This window comes from Trachurus trachurus, assembly GCF_905171665.1.
Source record: "Trachurus trachurus genome assembly, chromosome: 16".
NCBI lineage: Eukaryota > Metazoa > Chordata > Actinopteri > Carangiformes > Carangidae > Trachurus > Trachurus trachurus.
In genome coordinates, this window is record NC_139902.1 from 21,807,102 (window position 1) to 21,830,900 (window position 23,799).

The 23,799-nt window shown below is 42.2% G+C and overlaps 1 protein-coding gene across 1 annotated transcript; it reads right to left on the reverse strand.

The window, feature by feature from the left end:
• Window positions 1-72: 72 nt before the first annotated feature.
• Window positions 73-15,899, reverse strand: rspo3 (R-spondin 3). Its single transcript, XM_083989900.1, has 6 exons — window positions 15,129-15,899; window positions 9,885-10,079; window positions 9,148-9,291; window positions 8,848-8,994; window positions 8,431-8,619; window positions 73-1,737 (listed from the first exon to the last, which is right to left on the reverse strand). The coding sequence occupies exons 1-6, from the start codon at window positions 15,226-15,228 to the stop codon at window positions 1,511-1,513; spliced, it is 1,002 nt and encodes a 333-aa protein (XP_083846026.1). The 5' UTR covers window positions 15,229-15,899; the 3' UTR covers window positions 73-1,510.
• Window positions 15,900-23,799: the final 7,900 nt, after the last annotated feature.

Here is a 23,799-nt window from a genome sequence, read left to right on the forward strand (position 1 = left end):
GTGACATGACTTGACTTGAAACTACACATGTCAAGTCTGGTGCATTGACAAACTTTAATGCTTTAGACATTCAAAGGTGTAAAACATATGAAAAAGAACTAATTATACACTTGAATGAATTCAGATGAACTGTATCTTACTGTAAAGTTTCATACTCTTAATGCAGAAAAATGAAGGAGGTGTGGTACTGTCCCTTGTGCAAAAACAAAATTACAATTATGGACTAGGGCTTCAATCACAGTAACTACAGGTTTCTTAATTCAATTAAACCTAATTTGAACGATTCACAATATGTATTTAGCAACAAGCTATTGCAAGTGTTGGTATAGCTTATGTAATTGTTTACTGTCAGATGAAACACCACTGTAATTTACTGTTAACTTTATCAGTGCTTCTAAATTGTGAAATACTATATTGTCTGAGACTTATGGCACTAAGAGATGGATTATCAGTAGTTAAGAAAGTTGTCCAGGTTTTATAGTATGTATCATCTTTCTGCTGCAACACTTTGTACCTAAATTAGGTAACCGTGACCTTTGAATCAGCAGTAAGTTGCTGCACCTTCTATTTCACCTTCAATTCATCCCAGGCAGTTTTAAGCCATATTCACGTTGGCTGTGCGAGGAAGTGGTCAGATGAGAGAATGGATAACAGACACAGGTACAAACCCATTATAGTTTTATTGGACATACAGGTGCTTTTGATTCCTAGTCAAGGAGCTTTACTGAGAGCACAGATTCCATTTACACAAAAATAAAAACCAGTGGTAGATAAGAGTTATCACTTATCCGGATAAAACTAGCTTTTGCCCAACACATATAGAACATCTTAATGGTTTTCAGATTTTTACCTTACTCCTTTGATTCACAGCATGCAGGTTCTGCTACAGCTGCTGTTGGTCGTGATTATGAAAATGTCACAAGATGGCAAGAGCAAACTCACTTTTATTTTTTCTTTACAAATCTGCACCAAATAAAATAAAGAGATCTAAAGAACAGGAACAACAATAATAAACAATTGTTCTACATAATGTTGCAAAATCTACATTCAAAAACCAAGACGCGCAATGATGTACCAGGGCCCCATTAAATAACCATATCAACAAGCACATAGTGTAACGTCTTTGTCTCTCTGTTCATCTGTCTGCCAGTCCTCCACAGGCTCACAGACACTTCTCACGTTGTTCTTCAGTCCCAACAGCAGTCTCGGCAGTGTCTTCTGCACCTTTCAATAGAGACTATCTAGTGGTGGAAGTGAAGGAGTAGAGGCTACAGGGTAGAAAAAAACTTACTAGAAAGTCCAGAGTGGCCCAAGCCTTGTGGCTGAATGTGCCCCATCCCATTTGTGCACAAACAGTATTTTCAAATCATACAGGTAGCAGCAACACCCCTACAGAGAGGGGGCAAGGAGGGGGTGGGGGGGCGAACAGTGGGGTTGAGGTGGCGGGAAGTTTGGAGGAGGAAAAAAAAACGGGAGGATAACAGGATGAAGGTGGGGAAGCATCCGGACACTACTGTATGAGGCCGTCGTCAGGGGAGACTGGCTCTGTGTCGTGGCCTCGGCGGTGCCTGTGCTCTGTTTTGTTCCTGTTATCAGAGTCTTCGCGTTCACCTGGGTCTCTCTCCCTCTCTCGCTCCCTTTCCCTCCTCCTCTCCCGTCGCCCTTCTGGGTTCTCCTTATCTTTGCGGTTGTTGCGATTCCTCCTTTCTCTTCTGTCATTCTTCTTTCTGGGACCTCCTGCGGGAAGATAAAATAATTAAAATGTGTTACATCTGTACACAAATTATTATTATTATTTATTATTATTACTTATTTGACTTTTGCAGCCTAAAATGCAATAATGCAGTATCAGGAAATATCTACAATACATGTGTACATGGCAAAAACCATTACAATCTTATCATACCCCTCTGCAGTGTTACTGGCTATTGCAATGCCCTGGGTTTGCCACTAGATGCCAGACTTTAATCACGGACAGCACAACTACATTGTCAGACTATCAGCTGTTGCAGCCCCTCTTCTAGTGATGAGCAGACCTTTGTCCAAAATAGAAAACCTTTAAATAAACCCCCAATTTATCTGTTCTTGCAACACCATCTCATAAACAAAACCAAGAGTTTTGGAATGCTGAAGGTTTATCTCTGCTCGAGCTACAGCTATTAATGATAATAACAAGATCCACCCCCAGGGAGGTTGGAGACAGGACCTGCAAGTGAAAGCAGAGGAGGCCCTTTCCTGTTGTTGTACTGCTGCTGTTCATGTGTGAGTGGAACAGAGCAGCACGGCCTGCTTGACTGCTTGGCTGGCCGGTCGGGGATTGTGAAACTGCTGAAGTAGGCAGTAGGCACAGACACAGGGAAAGAGAGAGAAAGAGATCTCTCTCTTTTTCTCCCCCCGGTCCGCTTCATGTTTGCCCCCTCCATGCTCAGCCTCTCCCTATCTGTCTTTTTATTAAACAAGACAAGGCTCTGGTTGGACCCCCACATTCTGGGTCAGTGATACCAAGCCCTACCTGCCTGCTGTGCATAATCTTTTTCTAAAATTACGAAAGACAAGTGGACATACAGTAAGCGAAGGTGTGGACATCATCATATCCATGTGGACAGTGAAAAGTGAGAAAAGTGTAATCAAAATCAAAGATAGTGAGGGTAGCTGGGGGTGCATGGATGGATGAATGGATGGATGGAGTAATCTGGTGCATTGACTCATTCGGGGTCTGCCCCCCGTCCTCTATAAACACAGGAAGTCCCCTTCGCTCTCATTGTTTTCACTGTCCTGACACCATAACTATTTACAAATTCAGTGGATTAGTCATACTGTAGCCCCCGAGCTTTTGTTGAGCCAGAGGAGAAACCTAATCCATGTGACTGTTTATCAAACCAACCTGCAATTGGTTAGTTGGAACAGTTTCCAATAGATTTTTTGTAAACTCTGTTTTAAATAATGTCATCAAGACTTTTGAGACTGGCAGTGAATGAGTAGTTGGCTTTTGGGACAAAAATATGAATATATGAATGGTAATTTGTGCTCATGGTAATACAAATAAAAAGAGTATATGAACAAGAAAAAAATCTGCATTGCTCCAAATTTGAAGTGGAAACATTATTAACTGAACAGTGAAGAACAATATCCAAGGGGAACAATGAGATTTGTAAAATAGGCCAACATGATGAAGGGATGCATAAACACCTCACAAAAATATATCCAGTTTTCCTACAAAATAAGATTTCCAGCCAGTGATTTTGTTTTGAGGTTTTTAGGGACTCTTTTTAGGGAATCAATGAAAACATTTTTACTTTCAAGACGTGATAGGCTACTTATCAATTATAGTGTGTGATGTAATCTGTATTACTCCAATTCAATTGTTATTGTAAAGTTAACTAGCCTACTGCACTGTTTCAATTATTACATTGACTGTATTACAGTTATTCTAGAGGGGACTGTATCCCTAGAGAAACTGTCCAATGTTTTAGGAAATGTCACTTCCCACTTTATAGCTGGAGCAGTTAGCCTAGCTTAGCATAGTGAATGGAAGCAGGGGGAAACTGTTAGCCTTGTCAAAGACCAGCAAATTCTATCTGTAATACAATGTCTTGCTAAGTCTCGCACGAGAGTCAAGTTGACGCGCTCAGTATGTTTACCATACATGATGTTTACAGGTAGAAACATCAATAGCCAGATTTACTCTTACTGCTACGAAAACGTCGTGCCCCCCGAAGTTGATATTCCTTTGTTGATAAAACAAACGGGAGCTCCGACTACCTGTAAAGAGCGCGTCAACTTGACTCTCGCGAGACTTTGCGAGACTTTGTATCACAGCTCCGTTTAGGTTTAAACATCTTCCTTCTTCTTGAAGTAGGCTAAACAAACCCCTCGGTGTATGTTGTCTGTGAAAGAAAAAGCAGTTGTGATGCGATGCGGGGACAGACCAGAACTACTGCACAACAGGAGCAATTAAAAAGAAAACCCTTTTAACTTAATTAAGTACGGTAAATTGACATGATAAACCGCGCCTTGCCGGTTAGCATGCTAACGTTACTTTTAGTAACGTCAAAGACATTTCCACCACTGGCGACACCTTTTGGGTAAAGGAAGAAGCTCTGACTGGTAAGTAAACAACTGTAAACTCTAAATGTGAATCTTCATAGAAATAGTAAACTAATGTATGGTAATGCAGTTGCAATTCACGTGCTAGCTGCCATAACTTTAACTTTAATGCACGTCCACTGTCTAGCAAGAGCATATGAAAACACAACACAGACAATTGCTGTAATAAACTATTATACATTTCGGATTATATGATGTGCAAAGTTATGTAGCCTACTGACAATACAGCATGCTCCATTTCAGATTCTGTCACTTTTATACACTCTAAAATGTTTGTTATGACCCATACAATAGACCTACAGCACAAAAATGCACTTTGCATATGTGCCAAATTACAAGTCTGGGTCAAATCATAGCATTGGTAACTTCTCTCAAGTTCTCCAAACAATTAGTGCAATATTCAGTAGCCTACTTAAGAGTAGGCTACATGATAAATATTTGTCATCACTACAGTAGCCTACACGTTAAGAACATTTCCTGTAATCTCTAGTTAATGAGGGGGAATGTATGCAGAAATGTGTTATCCTTTTCATCCAGTGTTATTCCCCTTAAACCCCTGCCTGCACACTGTAAACACAGCCACGAGTGCAGACCTGCTGAATTGTCTGTGGCTGTAATGTAACTTCTAGAAATCTGTTGCAGCACATTCACAAAGGGCAGGACTCAGTAAACTGTACTGAGCGCATACACAGAGGGGCTTTACTGAAAGGGACACTACAGGCTGTGTGTGTGTGTGCTGGCAGCGTGAGTGAGTGAGTGAGTGAGTGAGCATGTTTGTGAAAGAGTTTGTGCAGAGACAAAGAGAGCAGTAGAAGAGGTGAATAGCAATCCAGAGAGAGTATAAAATGACCCAAAGAACAAAGTGCGAGTGGGAAACAGACAGATCAAATGAGGGAGCAAAAAGGGGCACAGAGGGTAAGGGGAGGTGTGGTGTAGCCTATGTGTGTGTGTGTGTGTGTGTATATGTGCGAGTATGTGGTTAGAGGCGCACTGTGTGTTTTATGATGGCACATCCTCCGTGGCAGGCGTTCTGTCGTCCGGGGAGCTTTTGGCGGGAGCCAGGCTGGGATTAAAGGCTATGGGCTGTCCCACAAGTGGAATGCCTGCCGCATGGCCGCCAGGATGTCATGGGGGTGGCGGGGGGCTCTGGGTGTGTGTGTGTTTGTGTGTGTGTATGTAACAATCCCCCCCTCACTGACTGGTTGGTACTAGCTTGCTTAACTGTATGTTTCTCTGTGTGTAATAGGGCTGCGCAAGTGTCTGTATGTGGGGGGGAGTTAAAGGGGGCTAAGGTTTGCAGAGGGCACATGGTCTATCCGGCTGCAGAGATAGCGAGGTCGATCGAAGGACAAATTAGCCAGCATTAACTTGAGAGAGATGGCGGCATGATGAGGATGTGCGTGTAAACATTCACAATCTCGAGCCATTGATAACAGAGGAGCAGAGCCAAGTTCTTCTGACTCTTAAGCCTGAATATGTCACCATGTTTCCTGCAGTCTTACAACTCTTCTAACATGATATTTGTAATCTAAAAACACTGTTTATGGGATTTAATCAGGACCCACTGGAAGTTGTGATTTGTTTAAGGTTCTGTAGCCTCGAAGCTGAGGAAGAGCTAGAGGCTTAAGCCATAATCTTAGAATAGTAAGACATTTTGGGAAATAGCTAAGCTTATTTGCGTTTTTGCTGAGATTGAGATGAGAAGATAAACACCGCTCTCATATCTGCACGTTAAATGTGTGGCCTGGGCCAGGAAAGATGCTTCGTTTAGCGTGAAGAGTGGACGCAGGGGAAACAAGCAAACAAGCAAGCCTTGGTCTGGTTTTGTTTTGGTATAAATCCCAGTAAATCCCAAATTTAACTTTATTATGTTTGTGTCTGGATTAAACAAATTAGATATGTTAATAAATGACCTTTCGAGGTGTTGGCCGGCAGTTTGTTAACTTTAGGCAGCCTAGCAATCTCCACTTGCTTCTAGTCTGAGTGTTGAGCTAAATTAATTTCATGACTCAAGCTTCATGTTACCTATATGGAAGTGGTACTGCCTGGACTGCTCATCTAATTCTCAGGAAAAAGTAAAACAAATGAAGGTATTGATGTGAAAAAAATTGTTAAAATGTTCTAAATTAATGTTGCTAACAAGAGACACTCTGAAAGATTTGTACTAAAGAGTTTGCACGCTTCTACACAGTGAGAACATTTCAAGATCTGAGCATGAGGTCATGGTTAGAGAGACAGAAGCTTCAAATGCGTTAGAAAGAGCCAGGTGCGGCCTCCACAGGTGTAATCACATGATGTTACAATTAAAATGTTGATTAGATTTTGGCTCAGGATGAGAGAGCATGTCTTGAAAGAATGGCAAAAAGAGAAAAATAAAGGGCAAACGTAAGGAACAGGGTTAGAAAGAGGATGAGATGAGCCAACACTTCATGTGGAGGAGTAGAGCGATGTAGCAAGGAGAAGGAAGAGGAGAGGAGAGGAGAGGCAGGAGAGAGGGGGAGAAGAAGCAAAACGGGAGGAAAGGAAGAAGGAGGAGGAGGAGGAGGAGGAGGATGTATCAGTGTCTGAGGGCTGCTGGAGGATTACCGGGGGCTCTCTGAGGTCGGACCACTGACCCCCTAGCGTGTGCAGAACGTAAACATTGAGGAGAGGACGCACCGAGGCAGATAATTAGCTCTCATTCTCTGCGGATGCTGTTGGAGTGGGGGCAACTAGGTAATCACATGCGGGGGCGAAACTGATAAACGGGGTCTGTAGTGTGTTGGACTGTACATTACATTTCCTTCCTTTCCTTCCTTCTTTCTTTCTTTCTTTCTTTCTGGTTTCTTTCATTCTTGCTTTCTTCGCTTCTTTACGTCTTTCTTCACCTTTTTCTTTGCTTCTCTTTTCCTCCTCCTATCCCATCTCGCTGTTACCCCCTTCCCCTCTCTCCCTCCCTCTCGGGCTCTGCCTAGATCAACAGAGCCGTCGACTCCACACTAAAGTCTCGGCCCCGACCCGACCGACTGGGAGCGCCAACAGGGAGCTTATATGGGGGTCTGTGTTTTCTTTGGTGTAATAGGGAGTGTGTGTGTGTGGCTGGGGGAATGGATCAGTAGAGAGATACAGATAGAAAGTGAGAGAGAAGGGGATCGCCAGGGTGCCAGAGGGCAAATTTCACAGTCTGCCCTACAAATCATGTCAACCCAGTTGATTCTCTTCACAAATTACCACTAGTACCAATGACTGTCAAGTTATTCTAGTGAGAATTAAGTGTGTGTGCATGTTTGGTTTGGTGTACCTAAGTGAATGCAAGTGCGAAATTGTGCATTTGTCTGACTTGGAGAGGGTGTTTCTGTATCAGGATATGTGTGTGCATGTGTTGTTTTGCATGTGTGTGTGTGTGTATAAGTGTGTGTATTGGCAGCTGTGGGGATAAACCAATACTGATCCCCTGGTCGCCGCGTGCCTCCCAGAGGGAGGATGTTGATGTTGAGCTGGCTGTTTCTGCTGCATCACACACACACACACACACACACACACACACACACACACACACACACACACACACACACACACACACACACACACACACACACACACACACATGCAAAGAAACACACACACACACACACATACACAAACGCACACACACAGAGTGTTTGTTCTGTAAGTGTGAGGCCCCAGGGGGCTGGATCTCAGCCTCCTACCCTGTCTGCGATCTGTCATTTAACACTACAAAACCCGGACTAAAAAACAACCAGCCGTAGCCGCCAACCACCTCCGTAACCACACACATGCACTACACATATAACACAAAGTGATCGTAAATGCTCAACAGCATCAGGTTTTTTAAAGAGACAAGCCCGTCTGAAAGCAGTTTTCACTCTATTCATTAGAAATGATCACGCTATTCTCTGTTTACTAGAGGCAGAGAAAGTGGTTTTAGTGTTTAAAAATCTAAAGAGGTCTCATGGGAAAACACACAACATACCCATTGCAACATCGCACATGTGTCTTCCCCCCACTGTCCTCACTCTGACCACAATGACAATCCTCTGAGTAAACAGTCGTAGTCCTGAGCGGAAGAAAGTCTAGCTCTGATTGTACAAGCCGAAAGCACCATGGTCTGGAATTTATAGAGTAGATTTGGCCATGTGTCATAAATCCAGTGTTGGCAGTGAGTGTAATGACTACAATAGACAGTGTGCAGTATGTCTCATTTTGAAAACTCGTCTTCTTTTTTTTTACATTTTAGGTTCAGATGCTGGATCAGAGGGATCTGACGTACAGGAATACTGTAAGTCTAGTTTACCGCAGTTATATTCATATTTTTTAATTTACCTGGGCATTTCCTCCTTTTGACCTGGCAGTCTTTCTTCTCTGGAACCATCTCAGGGCAGGGGTTACCGAAGGGTGATGGGTACTTGAGGATCTGCCGTACGCGCGTCTCCTTGCCATGCCTGAAGCCACAGGTTCTACCGGACCGAGAACAGGGGCTCCACTCGCCCCACTCACCCACTTCGCAGTGCACTGCCCGGGAGGAAATGGAGAAAGACAAGTGAGGGTAAGAAACGTTGTTTTAATCATTTTATGTGATTGAATGTGGTTGCTCCTTTTTTTAATTTTTATACAAGCTTATTTGCCATCTGTAGCCACATAAAGGGGCCAAAAACTTGGCATGGGCTCTGACCATCGGGACAGGCATCTTTGGCAGTTTTTTTTCTTTTTCTGACACATCCACACACACATTGGACTGACCTTGTGGTGTGCACTCCATGAGTTTGTCATTGGGCTCATACTCCTCTGGACACACACGGTGGCACCTACCACTGAGCTGATACAGGCCTGGCCGGCACTGTGTACAAGTCTCACTGTTCGCACATGACTCACACTCTACAGGGCACCCTGCAAAGACAAAAACACAGTCATTGCGTTTGTATCTATACTGGTCATATTTAACACAAAAGCATGTTTTATGGAGCAGTTACGCTCAACACAAGTGAGAATTGTTTGGTTAGTTATACATGGGTAATGTGGGAAATGTCATTGAGAACTCACTGGGAACACACTCCCTCTGTGTGTCACTGCGGACCAGGCCCTCGGGGCAGTTCTCCTGGCACTTGCCCAGGTGAAGGTAAAACCCTGCTCGGCAGCGCGTGCAGAAGTTTTTGTTGAAGCAGGAGTCGCACTCCAACCTGCACTCTGACAGAAAAACACAGAGCCAACACCAGCGTTTATTTAAACTGTACAAGTTATCCTGTGTGTTATGCGTGTTAAATATACAGGGCGTCAGTGTGTGTGTGTGTGTGTGTGTTCATGTACACATGTCTGACTAGGAATATAGGCCACGGCAAAGCAGATTGATGTCTTGCGTGGTGGCTGCTAGTGATGTATGATTTTTAGGAAAGCAGTACCTGGTTTGATTTAATGTCACCAAAGAGAAAACATACTCAACAGACCTACTACTGTCAAGTTTTTCAATTATTTAAAGATTTACATATGTGTATATCATGCCATATTTCACAAGCAGGTCTTAGACCTTTGCGTATATAGGGGACAGACAGTTTGACAATGTCCTGAGGCCGAGCTTATGCTTGTCTTGTTCAAGTAAAACACAATGTTAAGAGGCCACATTTAACTCAAGACAAGTTTGAGATCCTTGGCTGTACGTTTTTGCTATGATAGAGGATTAGGCTGTGTCTAATGCCCATCCACTCAGAGGACAGTTAATTACACAGAAGGCTGGCCACTAATACCGCCATTCATTTCAGATAGGAACGTGCTATAGGGCTTACTCGTGCAGGTGTTTCTCTCTGGGGAGCGTGTGCCGTAAAAGCCTGGAGGACAGGAAGTCATGCACACCCCGATCTGCTTCATCCCAATCCTCTCCAAATGCATGAAGAAGCGCGGCTTGCAGGACAGGCAGCCATTGTAGTCAGAGCAGGTCAGACAGCCACCCTGCTGGCACCCCGAGCTCACACCAGAGATCTCTGTTAAAAGGAACAGGACAATGTCATCTGTGGTGTTCATGTAATGAGTAAGATATTAAGACAAAGATTACTTTTTGGGGCAGTTTAGGAGATATGGTCTTAATTGATATTAAAATGGGAGATATCATAACATTTGGTAAGCCACAATGCCCCACATTGATGCTGACCTGCTTGTAGGTATTATACTAGTAATACCAGCCTCCCTCTTACTAAAAGCTCCAAGCAGGAATTCATCTTACTGTTGGTGCCAGGGATGGACTCAGTGACCTTCTGGCAGGCGTTCTTTAAAACAGTAATTCATTCAGCACTAAAACATGTTTGGAAGGAAATATATATCAAATGTTCTCAAATTGTTTTTCAGTTGGGAAACCAAATGTAGAAAACTATTTGAAGTTCTACACAATAAGACACCAAGTGGTAAAATTCAAAACCTTGTTGGGTTTAACCAAATCCAACTTTTTTCTTGCTTTCCATCTCAACAACCTTGTTTTCTTGTATCAAGGCTCTAAAACTGTCATTTTTGTGGAAAAACAGCCCATTTTCCTGCAGTCACTTGAAAAAAATACTATGTGCTTTCAAAATAGGGTTTTATTTGGCCTTTATAATGAAGGCTTCATACACATCCAGCAATCAAAACCTGACTAAAGCTTCTGTGCCGTATGACGTCCTGAATACAATTGCAATTGTTGTGTTAAGTTCAATTGATTTTTCATTCTACAGTGCTCGACACAAAACAGAACCAGATTCAACTTGATCCAGAAGGTTAAATTCAGGTTTATATATTTCAAACTGTATAGTTTTAGTGCAGCTGTAGGTTCCAACTGCCTTGCGACACTACTGTACAAGCTACATGCTTAGCTATACAATGCTAACATAAATCCCTCAGTCATGACACTTCCCACAGGTTGAACTTCTAGATTTTAAAAGATTGCTTTTATGTTTCATGGTGTGCTGACAATGTAACATTAGGATATTAGTGTATCAGCTATTACACAAATAGCGTCCCTTAAAAGGACCACAATGCTTTTCAATGATGCAACTATCAAAAACTTAATATTTTTATCTGTCATGTTTAGCTTAAAGTTTATTCACATGTTTTACAATAAAGGGGGTTTATTGTTTCACTTGCATTAGTCTTTTATTACAGTATAGGCTATTATTAATCACCTACTGTCTCAGCATAGAGAGTAATGGTGCAGTGCTAATGACAGTAATTTATACCATGTTTACAACTCTGTTTATGTACATAAGTACTACAGTGTTTAGATTATGGTGATCTATTTTACAGTATGGTTTTCATCTCCCACTCTTCATTCATTTGTTGGATGATTCACCAGACTGTAACTTCCAAGAAGAGAAGCCCTGGGTTATAGCTTTGAATCATTTTAATTGTATGTTGACAGCCTTGTAATAGACGTTTTTAAAGTCTCCTTAGTAACAGCAAGTGTATTTCAACATGATAGTCTGTGTTTAGGCATCATGATTGAAAACGCGTAGATAAATGGAGTGCTATCAACGTATTGCAGACATATCAAAAAATCCAAAGCTTATAAAACTCAAGACCGTAACTCATACAGATCAAACTGCATCAAAGAGGAAGAAATACATTTGTATTGTAATCGCATGCATGCCACTTTCCTGGAAATCCTTGTATATCATCATGACCTTTTTACACTCAGTGGAAAAAAAACATTAACAGAGAGGGTTTGGGTGGTTAGGTGTATACATGTTCTGAAAACCGCCAAATACACATGACATACTGTTGTGTGGTTCAGATGATGTTTTTAGCCTCTGGTCCTGATGTTACAATTCACTCTTCATGAGGGACTGGGCTCAACTCACTCCTCTCATAGCTTTAGTTACATTCAGACAATAACTGTCTGTGTCTACTTATTTTCCCATACCAGGAATGATGCCTATGCCATGGACTCAATATGTAGTCAATAATTATGATCCATATTTATCATTCTTGTACTGTAGTTGGTACTCCATTCCCAAAGGCATTGTTTGGAAACTGCTGCAGCTGATGGCAGGCAAATCAAAAGCAACCCCTATAAGCACCTAAGGAATTGATTTTCCTCTCCAGTCTTGGCATCTCATGCCAATGGCTCAAACTGGCGCTCTTTCTTCTCCTCTATGTTCGGAGTTTAGCTGTCAGTTTACCATAGATCATGGATACTTTGTTTGAAATATCTCGACAATCTTTGCAACTGCTGTCCGTTTGCCCACGTGTGTTCCTGCCAAGCTTGCCCTGATTCACAGAAGTCTTAAGACGCAGGAATTTGGCCTTGCCCTCGCACTCACACCGACAAAACCGCAGTTGGACAGCGGTGTATTGCGCAACATACCAACAAAGTAACATGTGAAATAAACACATTCACATGCCGGCGCACACACACACAAACACAGATGGTTCACGGACAAAATAGAATTGGGCAACAAAACCAAAACAAAAAAACAAGAAAAAAACAAAACAAAAAAAACAAAAACATTTTGCCAAAAGTGTTAAAGTGCCTCTTCATGAATCCATTGTGTGACTCGTGTGATTTCCCTGCCCACACAATACGTATATTCTATGTTTAACCTTAAATTAACAGCTAAATCCAACCACTCACGTCTTCCAAGTATCCTGTCGTCTTTAACTTTATACAATGTGTATGTAAATGCCACTGTGATGATCCAGGCCTTCATTTTTGGATGCATCGTCACAGACAGGAAGCCCAGCACTCGGGTTCTGTCTCTGCATTGTAATTTTGGCCTGTTAACTGAATGGTCATTGACTCCCGACTCACTCTTACCCCCTTCTTTCCCTCTCTAGTCTGCACTCATTTACCCCTTCACCAACTAATCCCTCCATCCTCCCTGACATCTGAGGAAGCGTTAGATATCTGCCTCATTGGAGGAAGTTTGGGTTCCTATAAGCACTTGTCAATTAGTTGGCACTGAGTCAGTCGACAAGGCAGATTACTCATCTCTGTAGAACGTGAACTTAACCTTCGATTTCCTTAAACAGCCATCATATAAGCTGTTGTGCCGCCTTGTCATCTGTCAAGCTGAATCACACAGTGTTTCACTATATGTATAGTAAGTATGTTTTATTTATATTTAAAGTGATGCTAACTAAAAAAAATCTGCACCAATTATGAGTGTACGACCCATGCACTCTCCTCTCTTAGGGGGGAAATAAACATATAAAAGAGAGAATTTGTGTCCCTTGATGTGGTGGATATTCAATTTTCTACAACTTCCAACATGCATTGTTTCAGCACAAACACATAATAATAGCAACTCATTACAACAGATTGCTACATTTCATCATCTGTCACCATCAGGGTTGTCATCCAATGTATTTATATTATATTGTTTTAACCCTGCTGAACATCAAAAAGACTGGTGATCTGTGACCTATAAGCTGCCAAAAGTAAAGGAAACCGCAGACCGCCTTAACACTACACAAAAACACGCAGTTCACCCCCTGATGCTGCAGTTTTTTAAACGTCCACTGTGGTGGTTGTGAGGGAGAAAGAGTGGCGACAAACTTTCACAGTCCAGAGTACAACTCTGTGAATTAGATGCAAAGAGAATGAGACATAAAGAGAAGTTTCAGCCCCAGGTGGCAGAGATAAAAACACCACTCCAGAGGTCTATCATTGTATATCACAGCCATGCTGCATGGAATATTCCAGCTACACCTAACTAATGGACTTAGTCACACTGCACATCTGGAGACCCTTGATGATAAAGTGGGCGTAGGAAGAATAGAAAAATATACTTTATTTATACTTATTTCATAGAGTCATGGAAAATAACTGGTCATAGCTCAAGAGATGAGACACAATGTTGGAGCGCAGTGAGATATATGGGAGATGAAATATATCCAGACTTCAAGTGTTTTCTGAATGCACAATACATCTATTGCGTTTTGGGTTGTTCCTACTGTCAAATTTACATTTACTCTGAATAAGGACCAGTAATAGGAACAGGATGCGACACGGTTTCAAATTATGATTCAAAGTCTGACTGGCACAGTGAGTAGCCTACACGGGGAGTCTGGCACTGTGTCATCGAGGAAAGTTTTTCCCTATGAATTACAAAATGTTGGAGTGTGAGGAAATAAACGGAGCATGGCAGCTTACATCACCAAATATGGAAACTGAAGCTGTGAATATCCACTTGAACGCTGATGGGGCCCTGATGCCCGCCAGCAGCAGCAGCCGCTCCGCCTGAAGTCTGCCGCTGTGGCCGCTAGAGAGCGACGAGAAGCTGCAGCAGCAGACGGAGCGCAGAGCAGCAGACGGAGCAGCAGAGAGCAGCGGCCGCGGGCTTCAGGCTTCAGGTGTCAGGGCACGGAGCAATCAATTAGACCAATTAGGCTTCAAAGGAAACATGGTCGGACTAATAACCGTGGAACTAATTACACTTGGTGGAGGTATCTCTAAACGTGGCGTAGTTTTTGGAGCGCTGGAATCGTCCAAAAAACAAACAAACAAACAAAAAAAACTCCTTATTTTGTAACAAATAATAATAATTAATTCGTACACATCATAATATCTATAATCAAAAGTCTGGAAGTTTGTACTAATATCTATTATATTAATTAGTCATTTTCTAGTAAGGGGAATCACTGGGCCGACTGTTAAAAGGGGCTTATGCGATCAGAGAGATAAAAACACATCACCTGTAAATATCTTCTCTTTTTTTTTTAGTTTTCTCTTCACACACCCAAAGCGACGGAACATGCAGTTCTCCCAATGTCCCCAACCTAGCGCTTATAGTGACCTACAAATCTACCCGTTTACTATAAATAGAAATTATAGTGCGTCTGACTGTAATTTTGAAATGTAGAAATATTGGAGGATGCAGAATATAGGCGGCTTGTAGACCTTTCACATTTTGTGACTTAATGTCTTAGTATAAAAAAGGTTAATAAATGCAGAAAAGCTGTCAAAATAAAGGATATTAAATCAAACATAGACAGAAGTGCCGGATGTGTCCGAAACACCTGGCAGCATCGGTGCCGTATTTATACATATACTTCACTTTACTCACGTTTATGTTGCCGGTGCCTGGAGCTGCTGTGCTGCTGACAACCAGTGTAATCCATGCAGTGCAAGATGATCAAAACAAAGGAGATCAGTTGTAATTGCATAGTAGCCCAGAGATGAGACTCGTAAAGCCAATGTCAATGTTCACTAACACTTATTGGATAAGATTCCGTTTTTTCTTTCCCCCCAGACGGAGGCAGGAGGTGGTGGAGGGTAGATAATCCCTAGACACAGCAGGACCCCCAGCTATGTGGTGATATGTGGTGATGGTAGTGCACGGTGGCCCAATGATGCCTGGGCCGTTGAGACTGTAACATCTTGGAGAGGCTCTTCATATGTGCCAAGAAAGCCACCAGGGAGCCGAGTCAGGGATGCGTTATGATCCGTGCCGTGATAAAGAAGAGCATTCCCTCCGAGAGACAAACAAACAAAACAACAAACGCACCAAAAAGCTCGATTTTCATCCGTCGTGGCGCGCAGGAGGAGAGCAGAGTCACACATCAGTGTTGATCACAAAGATGAACAGAATTACTGATTATACGACTGACATGCTTGGGGAAAAAGTTTGAGATGTATATCCATCTGTAGAGCTCCAATCGGACCCTTCTCCTCCTCCTCCTCCTCCCTCCTCCTCCTCCCTCCTCTATCCGAGTTTCTGAGTGCGGATGCGCCGCGTGCGTCCCGGTGTGGGGATACCTTCACTGCGCCAGGCGCGCGGAGGCTCCGGGTTTCATCTCAGCATCTCAGCTCAACAGCGCAACAAGAAAACAAGCCGCCACAGAGAGAGGAGCAAGACCCGAATAACTATAGAAAAACCCCTATCTGAAGTCTAGCTGAAATGTTTCACAGTTCTTTTGGCTGTCAAACGCACACCTCCTCTCTCTCTCTCTCTCTCTCTCTCTCTCTCTCTCTCTCTCTCTCTCTCTCTCTCTCTCTCTCTCTCTCTCTCTCTCAGCTGAAACCAAAGTGAACCTCCGCAGTTTCAGCGCTTTTCTGCTTTGCGTGCGGGACCCATTCACTCCCCTCCTGCCGGCCCGCTGATGACTTCAGCCCTCTGCTGTGTCTCTGTCTCTCTCTCTCTCTCCCCCTATGAGCTCCAAAGTTTATTTAGAGGGCAAACCCCCCGCGTCAGAGAGAGAGAGAGAGAGAGAGAGAGAGCGAGCGAGAGAGAGAGACTGAAGTTATTTCAGTGAGGGTTTAGAGGTGTGTACTGTTGCATCCATGCGCTGCTAAACCGGATCTGAATGTAGCAACTACCGATGTGACTGACCCAGACAAATTCACCTGTGACCAGTCAACCTCTCACTGGTAAACTGAAGCAGATTGTGACCCCATGGTCAAACTGACATTGCATCTTTTATTCTGACAAAATAACAATAAACTAATAACCAATATATTGGTACAAAACGATATGATTTAGTCCCAGTGGCGAGATTACATCAAAGCTGACAGCAGATGTCAGTCAAGATGTTGTTTTGTCCCATTAGATCATTTTTCGTTGACTCATTTCCCCCTTAATGTCTGTGTGAGAGAGAGGGAGATGGTTGTTGTCAAGGTCAGTCCTTCTTCTTACTGAGATTAAATTCTGTAGTCTAATAATCACTCAAATGCTTGGATCAGGATCAGATGGATCAGAATCTATCTCAACACATCTCTCCAGATTTACGTCTGTCATTACAAGTAAATCATATCAGTAAAGAATTTGATATTTTGAATAATGCTGTCCTACAGCGAGTCTACATATTTCTTTTCAGTTGTACCATCCAAGATGGATCTGTAAAAAATGCACCTAAAGCTTTACAGATGTTTACAGATGTAATATGCTGCAGGGGCACAGAGGTAGGAGAGAGTTTGATCACTTCTGTTCCTGTCCAGTCATCTGCATTTTTTCTTTAATTGATTTTTTGAATGTAGTTGACGGTTTTATAATAGAAAGAGAAAACATTCAAATCTACATCAGTTGAACCAGCAGCATCTCATCTCATTACCTCTAGAGGGAGTTAGTTCCATAAAAGCTTGAGGCACATTGTCACGACGACAGAGGCATGGATATTAGTACGTTTGGGTAAACTGTGGAACTTGACCTTTTCCTGTCGAGTTCAAATGTTACTTTACAATACAGAGAAAAGATCAGGTGAAAATAGCCACTAAAACCTAAAATACATCTTCAGCTTTATGTTTTCCCTTAATAAATAATAATAGCTTGTCCATTTTTTGTCACCACAGCCTCAGCCAGGAAAAGTTTTGTTGATAAATACTCCTAAATGTATAGAGGCTTTATCTGTTTGGTTTGGTGAATTGTGGCCTCTGGGGATCAGAGCAGAGCTGTGTAAAGGGAGGCCGAGGCCTCATTTGTCTAACTCGCATGTTGATGTTTAGTGAGAACAGTATGCACGAGTCCAGTGCTTCTCCTCACTGTGGCTTCTGGTCTTCCATCAGTCATTGTGCTGGCGAAAGCAATGCAAACACAGTGTGGGCTCTTTTTCTTCATGGGAATACTTCCCTGCTTGTCCTGTGCTAACTCAGGACCAAGCCAGTAACACATAACAGAGACTGATGCATTGTTTTAAACCCTTTCACCTTCACTGAGGCAGACTGCTGAATCCAAATGCCAAATAATTTTGAATAGATCTGTGATTGAAGAGAAATATATGTAAAATATTACGAGGAAATTCTGTGAAAAATTATGAAATTGGCCTCCTCCCTCTCCTCCGCTCCAGCAGTTTGGTTTAATGTAGAAGATGTAGAAGGATAATGCTTTCCTTTGTGTCCCTGTCTGAACTAACCCTACTATCCCCTGGGGGTAGAAGGCGCGCTTGTGTGTGTGTGTGTGTGTGTGTGCTTGTGTATGTGTGTGTGGCTCTGGCGTGCGGAAGGTTAAGGTCACTTGGTCAGTCCCTGTGACCGTCCAGTGAGAGAATCAGTCGACACCTGTAAATGAAGTCAGGCAGGTGCATAAACCCTCCCAACCAAGGGTGGATGCACATTACACATGTTTTTTTTTCCCTTTATACCACATCAGGTCCTATTTTAACTTTGATCTAATTTAGGCCTTGTCCTCAGAGAGAATGAGAGCGAATTCAATTATTCTCACTAGTACACAGATACTTTAGTCCTATACAAAAAACAACAAAAAAAAAACTTTTTTGTCATATGATTTGGACACATCTGAAGACATTACATTATCTGTGCAACTTGTAATGCATCCTCTGTGAAGAGCATAAACATGACTCAGCTTCATTTTAACCCAGGAAAGAGGAGGTACAGATGATCAACCCTATAATGTTAATATTATATCACTTATTATGTTTTGGTGTCCATATAAACACTGGCTGGATTCTGTTCAGAGGCAATTTCTTTTCTTCAAATGAATGAACCGTTAATAAGTTGTTGGGGTATGTGGTGGATTGTCAGTGCGTTTTGAAGGATGCTAGAGTTGTAAGGACATACGTAAGAAAAGGTGCAGGTGTTAAAATTAAAAAAGAGGATAAGGTGCTCAGGAACTGCAGAGCTGGTTTGTAGCTCTTTGTTGGTTTGTCTCACACAGTTGACCTTAAAATATCGATAATAATTGTAATATTTAGAATTTGATTGAAAATATTGGAGCAGCTTTAATGTGAATGCCAAAGTTGAAGAGGCTGCAATTCAAAGGGTATCAGAAGCTAATTACACTTATCATTCCCCAGTGCGGTCTAGGAGTATGACATTGAACAAATCCTTTTACCTCGACCTCATCATGAAAATCACGCTCTTAATCCTCAACTGCATCAAAGTGGCAAACATAACACTTCAACCGCAAAGCTCATACCTATGAACTCCAAACTATTCATTCCCTGGCGTATGACTCATAAAATTCCCAGATGACAGTGACAATGTTGATCCACTGTCCTGTCATCAGCTTATGAATTAGGCCGGGCTCAGTGTGTGGACAGCAATTGATAGCGCGTGCCTCACTGGGGTCTGAGAAAACATCGTGGCTCATTCTGTGGCCTTAGAGGTTTTTTTCTGATGTTGCATCTACTAAAGCTGCAAATATCCCGGTGGCAATCCTTACACATTCCCTCAGTATGAAGCAGAGCATGATATCAGGCAGCACGGGGTAGACAATGTTATGAAAATAGACAAGCACGAGCACGTACGCTCGGATAAGGAAGGAGATGTTCTAATAAATAATTATTGATTCCTGAAATTCTATTATGATGGATTAGATTATTATAAACAAGGCTAAGACAGGTGCATGTGTGTGGGGTGGAAGGTGGGGTAGCCCTGTTTAAGTGTGTGTGTGTGTGTGTGTGTGTGTGCTGCATGATTGAGGGGATCATTTTATAGTAAGAGGGATTGAGAAGCTAGTCAAGGACAGATAATCACTCGGCGCAAGAGCAGGCTGTCAGCTGTACACACAGAGGGAGAGAAGGTCAAAGTTGTATAGAGATGGCCAAAAGTGAACAGTCTGTGTGTGTGTGTGTGTGTGTGTGTGTGTGTGTTGGAGATGAAAGGAGATGAATTGCTACTGGCTCCCGTCTTGACCTGCAATCAACTCCTGTGTAAGCTTTGTGTTGTTTAGTTTGACATTTTAGGAAACAAGCTTCTGCACTTTCTCTCCAAGAAAGAGGTGGATGTCCGGTCCACTATGAGGCAATATTGTGTAAAAATGAAACTGGAACCGCTGGCGTGTGATTAGCTCAGTGTAGCGCCCTTGTGTTTGGAGTCATTGTGGATGATCACTGGCCAGTTGCAGTTATATTTGTCATTGATATACAGTTGTTTTGTCACTTTTGGACAGCACTGTAGCTGTTTCCAATCTTTTTTTTGCTAAGCTAGAATAAAGTTCAGTCATATTTGTCACGAGACTCTCCCACTGTTTATTCAAACTTTATATTGCCTGAACCGGAGAGTGCTGCTAATGTTAACCCCCGTGTTGCATCAGGGTCTTCTCATACACGTGTTTGTGTAACATTTTCTGGATAATAACTGTATATATGCTGTTTGTTTATAGAGGAAGAGCGTGATTGTGGTTGTACGTGCCTCATGTGGATGTGAACGCGCTGAACTATATGTGTGTTTTTTACCATGGAAGTGACCCCAGGAGGAATCCCCCTCAGCAGGCCTGACTAATTTGGCCATGAGCGTGGCATTAACTACACATTCCTTCCGAAGTGGCGTCTCCCACTACTAGCCTCCCCCCCCCCCCTCGACAGCAACACTTTAAATAAACTGGAGGACTGTTAGGAAAGGCCACCTCTTTCTGCGTCTGACCCTCCGTCCGACCTCAGCTGATGTATTTCCGCTTCTTTTTCAGCTTCCCTTTGAAAAACGTGACTTCCCAGTGGATTGTCAATGTGAGTAGTATGACAGGAGGAGAGAGGGGGTAAAAGAAAGTCCTGAGTTAACTCGAGTTGAAAAGGGGTGTGGGGTTGGTGGTGAGGGGGGGGGGTGGGGCTCTTTATCCTCGAAAAATTAGAGGAAAAGTCAGTGAGCAAAGCCAGCCACCTCTTGACAAGAGTGAGAAAGTTTATATATTTTCTTCCCTCTCTCGCTACTTTCTTATGAAGCTAAGAGAGACAATGACGGCATACTGGGGATCAAACACTGCTACCTAGGGAATTTTAATCATCGGAGCAACACCACCTTTTTTCCCATCAGTTGTTGCCAGGCAACCAGTGAGGCAGACCCCAGGTATTCCCCCGTGCGTGTGTTTGTGTGTGTGGTATTTCTGGTGCGGGGCACGGGGAGGGGAGTGCAGATCAGGGTGTGTATAGAAGAACCTCAGGGTTATTTTATTAATCTGCATGGGGAGTCTTTTCTCTTTCTCTCTGATAAAACCCCTTTCTGCCCTTTTTCTTTCTAGCAGGCGGCCCGTCTGCCCTCGACTTTTGTCCTGTGATCATTCAGCTCTGCAGGGACCAGTGTCAGCCCCCCCCCCCCCCCCTCTAAAGAGAGACTGTGTGAGAGTAGGTGTGGGTATAGTGTGAGAGATACAGAACAAGGCAATCACCATGGAAAGTTTGCAAAGCTGCATCAGGGAATTGTAGTTTATCATGCAAATACTGTAAATCATTTTTGTTGACTTTTTACTGAACACATGGTCTAGGAACAGCCCTCGAGAAACGTTCAAGATTACTCGCTGCAGAAAGTTGAAAGAAGGCAGATGGCCTGAGCTTTATTTTTCTAGTGAACAATTTCCTCTCAATCGAAGGGGTCCTAATGGAAAGACCCTGAATTAAAACATGTGTGAAAGTACAATTCACCCCTTCGTTTCTCACCCAGGCAGAATAACCCCGGCGAACCGCACTGAAAAGAGAATTTGTCTTTTGATGAAGCAAATTAATCCAGACATTTTTCCATCCAGTGAAAAAATTAGGACTCTTTCCCTCCTCCAGAGGAGCTCATTGTTGGCCACATCTCACATCTGCTCTGCTGGAGTTACCAGTGGCTAATGTTGGGTTGTTGATTTCAGGAACTGTTGAGACAGTGCGGTTTTAGCAGTCAACAAATAGATCCTCAGATGTTCAAAACATTAAGGCATTGAAGTGATGCCTCGCTTTTCTCAAATGCAGCGCGTAATGTGACACTGAAGTCAGCACTTGGAAGTCGTCTGATGAGTAAGTCCTGTTTATTGTTCATTGTTTTGAATTGATTTAGGGTGAAGTATACGCATCATGTCATTATGACATGTTGAGTCAAGAAGACAACTAACCCTAACATGCTGTTGAATGTAAGGTATGTGTTGATGATGATGTTTACCAACATCTTGGCTTGGTAAGTTAGAATATTAACTTTTGGTAATTAGCACCAAAGACAAACCACAGCCGAGGCTGATGGGAATACTTTTAGTTTTGGTCAAATTAAAGAGGAGGGGAACATCTAGTTCATTTCACTGAATGCAAAAAAAAGTCAACATCTTGGCAGTGAAATAGGGATTGCAAAAGTATAAAAGTATAAGATTCATCTTCTGGGATCCCTGAATGTTAGTGAATCCTTTCATGGTCATGTTTTGAGATATTTGTGGAAAAACCAACATTATTCTGTCCTACGCACAGCACTAGCATGGCTAGCAGATGTATGACTGCTTGCCATCTTTCCTCAGAAGTGACGTATCTTGTTAGACATTACAAAATACATTTGTAAAAATCAGAAACCCAAACACAATGCCGTGATGTTTATGATAAAAGTTACCAATTATCTGTCATAGCTCTCATTCTGCTTAATGTTGGTCACACATTATTATAATAACCAACAAAAGAGAAAAGAATCTCTCCTCCAAGAGGCCGGAGGCTCTAAAAATGAACAAGTGTTGATTAATCTCACACAGGCAATCCATTTAATGTTTGAAAACCAGTCATATAAAAATACCCACGACCCATAAAACAGCAGGATTCAAGAGCTGGTGTTTTTATAATTAAAGCCAAAGCTCGTTCCTGCTAATGACCAGTGTGGGAGTGTTTAGCTGGGACACTACATGTGTGCTGCACACAGAGTAAATCCAAATGGTCTGCAGTGGCTGGAGAAAATAAAATGTGATAGAATAATAAAAACATTAACAACAGGAGGGAGGGTTCATTGTCTCTGAATGTTTAAGTCTGTGAGTGCAAGCAAGTCCTTGATCACTTATCATTGATTTGCAAAAGTGTTGTTATACATCGCTTTATGAGGTTGAATTAGATAGAATTAGATAGATAGATAGATAAAAAATCTGTTCTAGTGTTGCAGTGATAAGGGAATATATGAATAAAACAATTTTTTAAACTAAATTTAAGGCTTTAATAATATAAGAAGCATGGGAATCTTTTTGAAATGAGAGGCAACTATGTAGTGGTTCAATTAATTCTTTCAATTAACAATTAATGCCCATGGAAGAAGAAGGTAATTCCTCTGTACTCCTGAGGTCAACGTGAAATATACAATAGTGTTTACCCACACAGCACTCCAGAGTTGCTAGACAGAACACATGTTAGACGTATGTGAAGCACATGAGGCCAGTAAAACATGACTGATCCTGCATCTGACCAAGAGAAGGGCGACTGACTACAGCGGCTGTTTATAGCCAGTGATAATGGCCTCCATATAAAAGCAACAGTTGGCTAATTATCCTCGTGAGTTAGTGACATTGGGAGGTTATTTTGTGAAACAAGGTGCATGATGCAAAGTGCAGCTGAGAGCACTTCTTCACGCTTCACGTTCACTACACAACATTTTCCGTATTGACTATTGACTCATGGCAACCAAAGCATAGGTTTTAAATTCACAATTAAAAACACACATGCTTAATGCAAGATTACCATAATGGTTAACTCTTACAGTCTCACTGCATTGCAATTTGCAGCATTTTGCATCTCTAGTGCCCCTTAATATATGTAGGCAAAACCTTACTGCAGTGTTTTTCAACCTTGGGGTCAGGACCCCATGTGGGGTCGCCTGAAATGTCTAGTAATTGATAATTAATAAATTACTGATAAAAATATATATTTTTAAACTAATTATTATTCTTTTTAAAATTGATCTTAAAAACACCACACACAACCTTAAACAACCGTATTCTATACTTTAACTTTCTCAAATATAAATCAAGTTCAAATAAAATGTAGCATAAGAATATCTGAGCTGGCACATCTTGATTGACGGCTGGTCGCGGGGGTCACCAGAAATTTGTAATGTCAAAATGCGGTCCCAAGCCA

Coding starts and splice junctions, on each gene's coding strand:
- rspo3 (XM_083989900.1), bottom strand. CDS start 15,228: ATGCAATTACAACTGATCTCCTTTGTTTTGATCATCTTGCACTGCATG. Junction 9,292..9,884: donor AGAGAGAAACACCTGCACGA/GTAAGCCCTATA, acceptor TTTTTCTGTCAG/AGTGCAGGTTGGAGTGCGAC. Junction 8,995..9,147: donor ACAGAGGGAGTGTGTTCCCA/GTGAGTTCTCAA, acceptor TTGTCTTTGCAG/GGTGCCCTGTAGAGTGTGAG.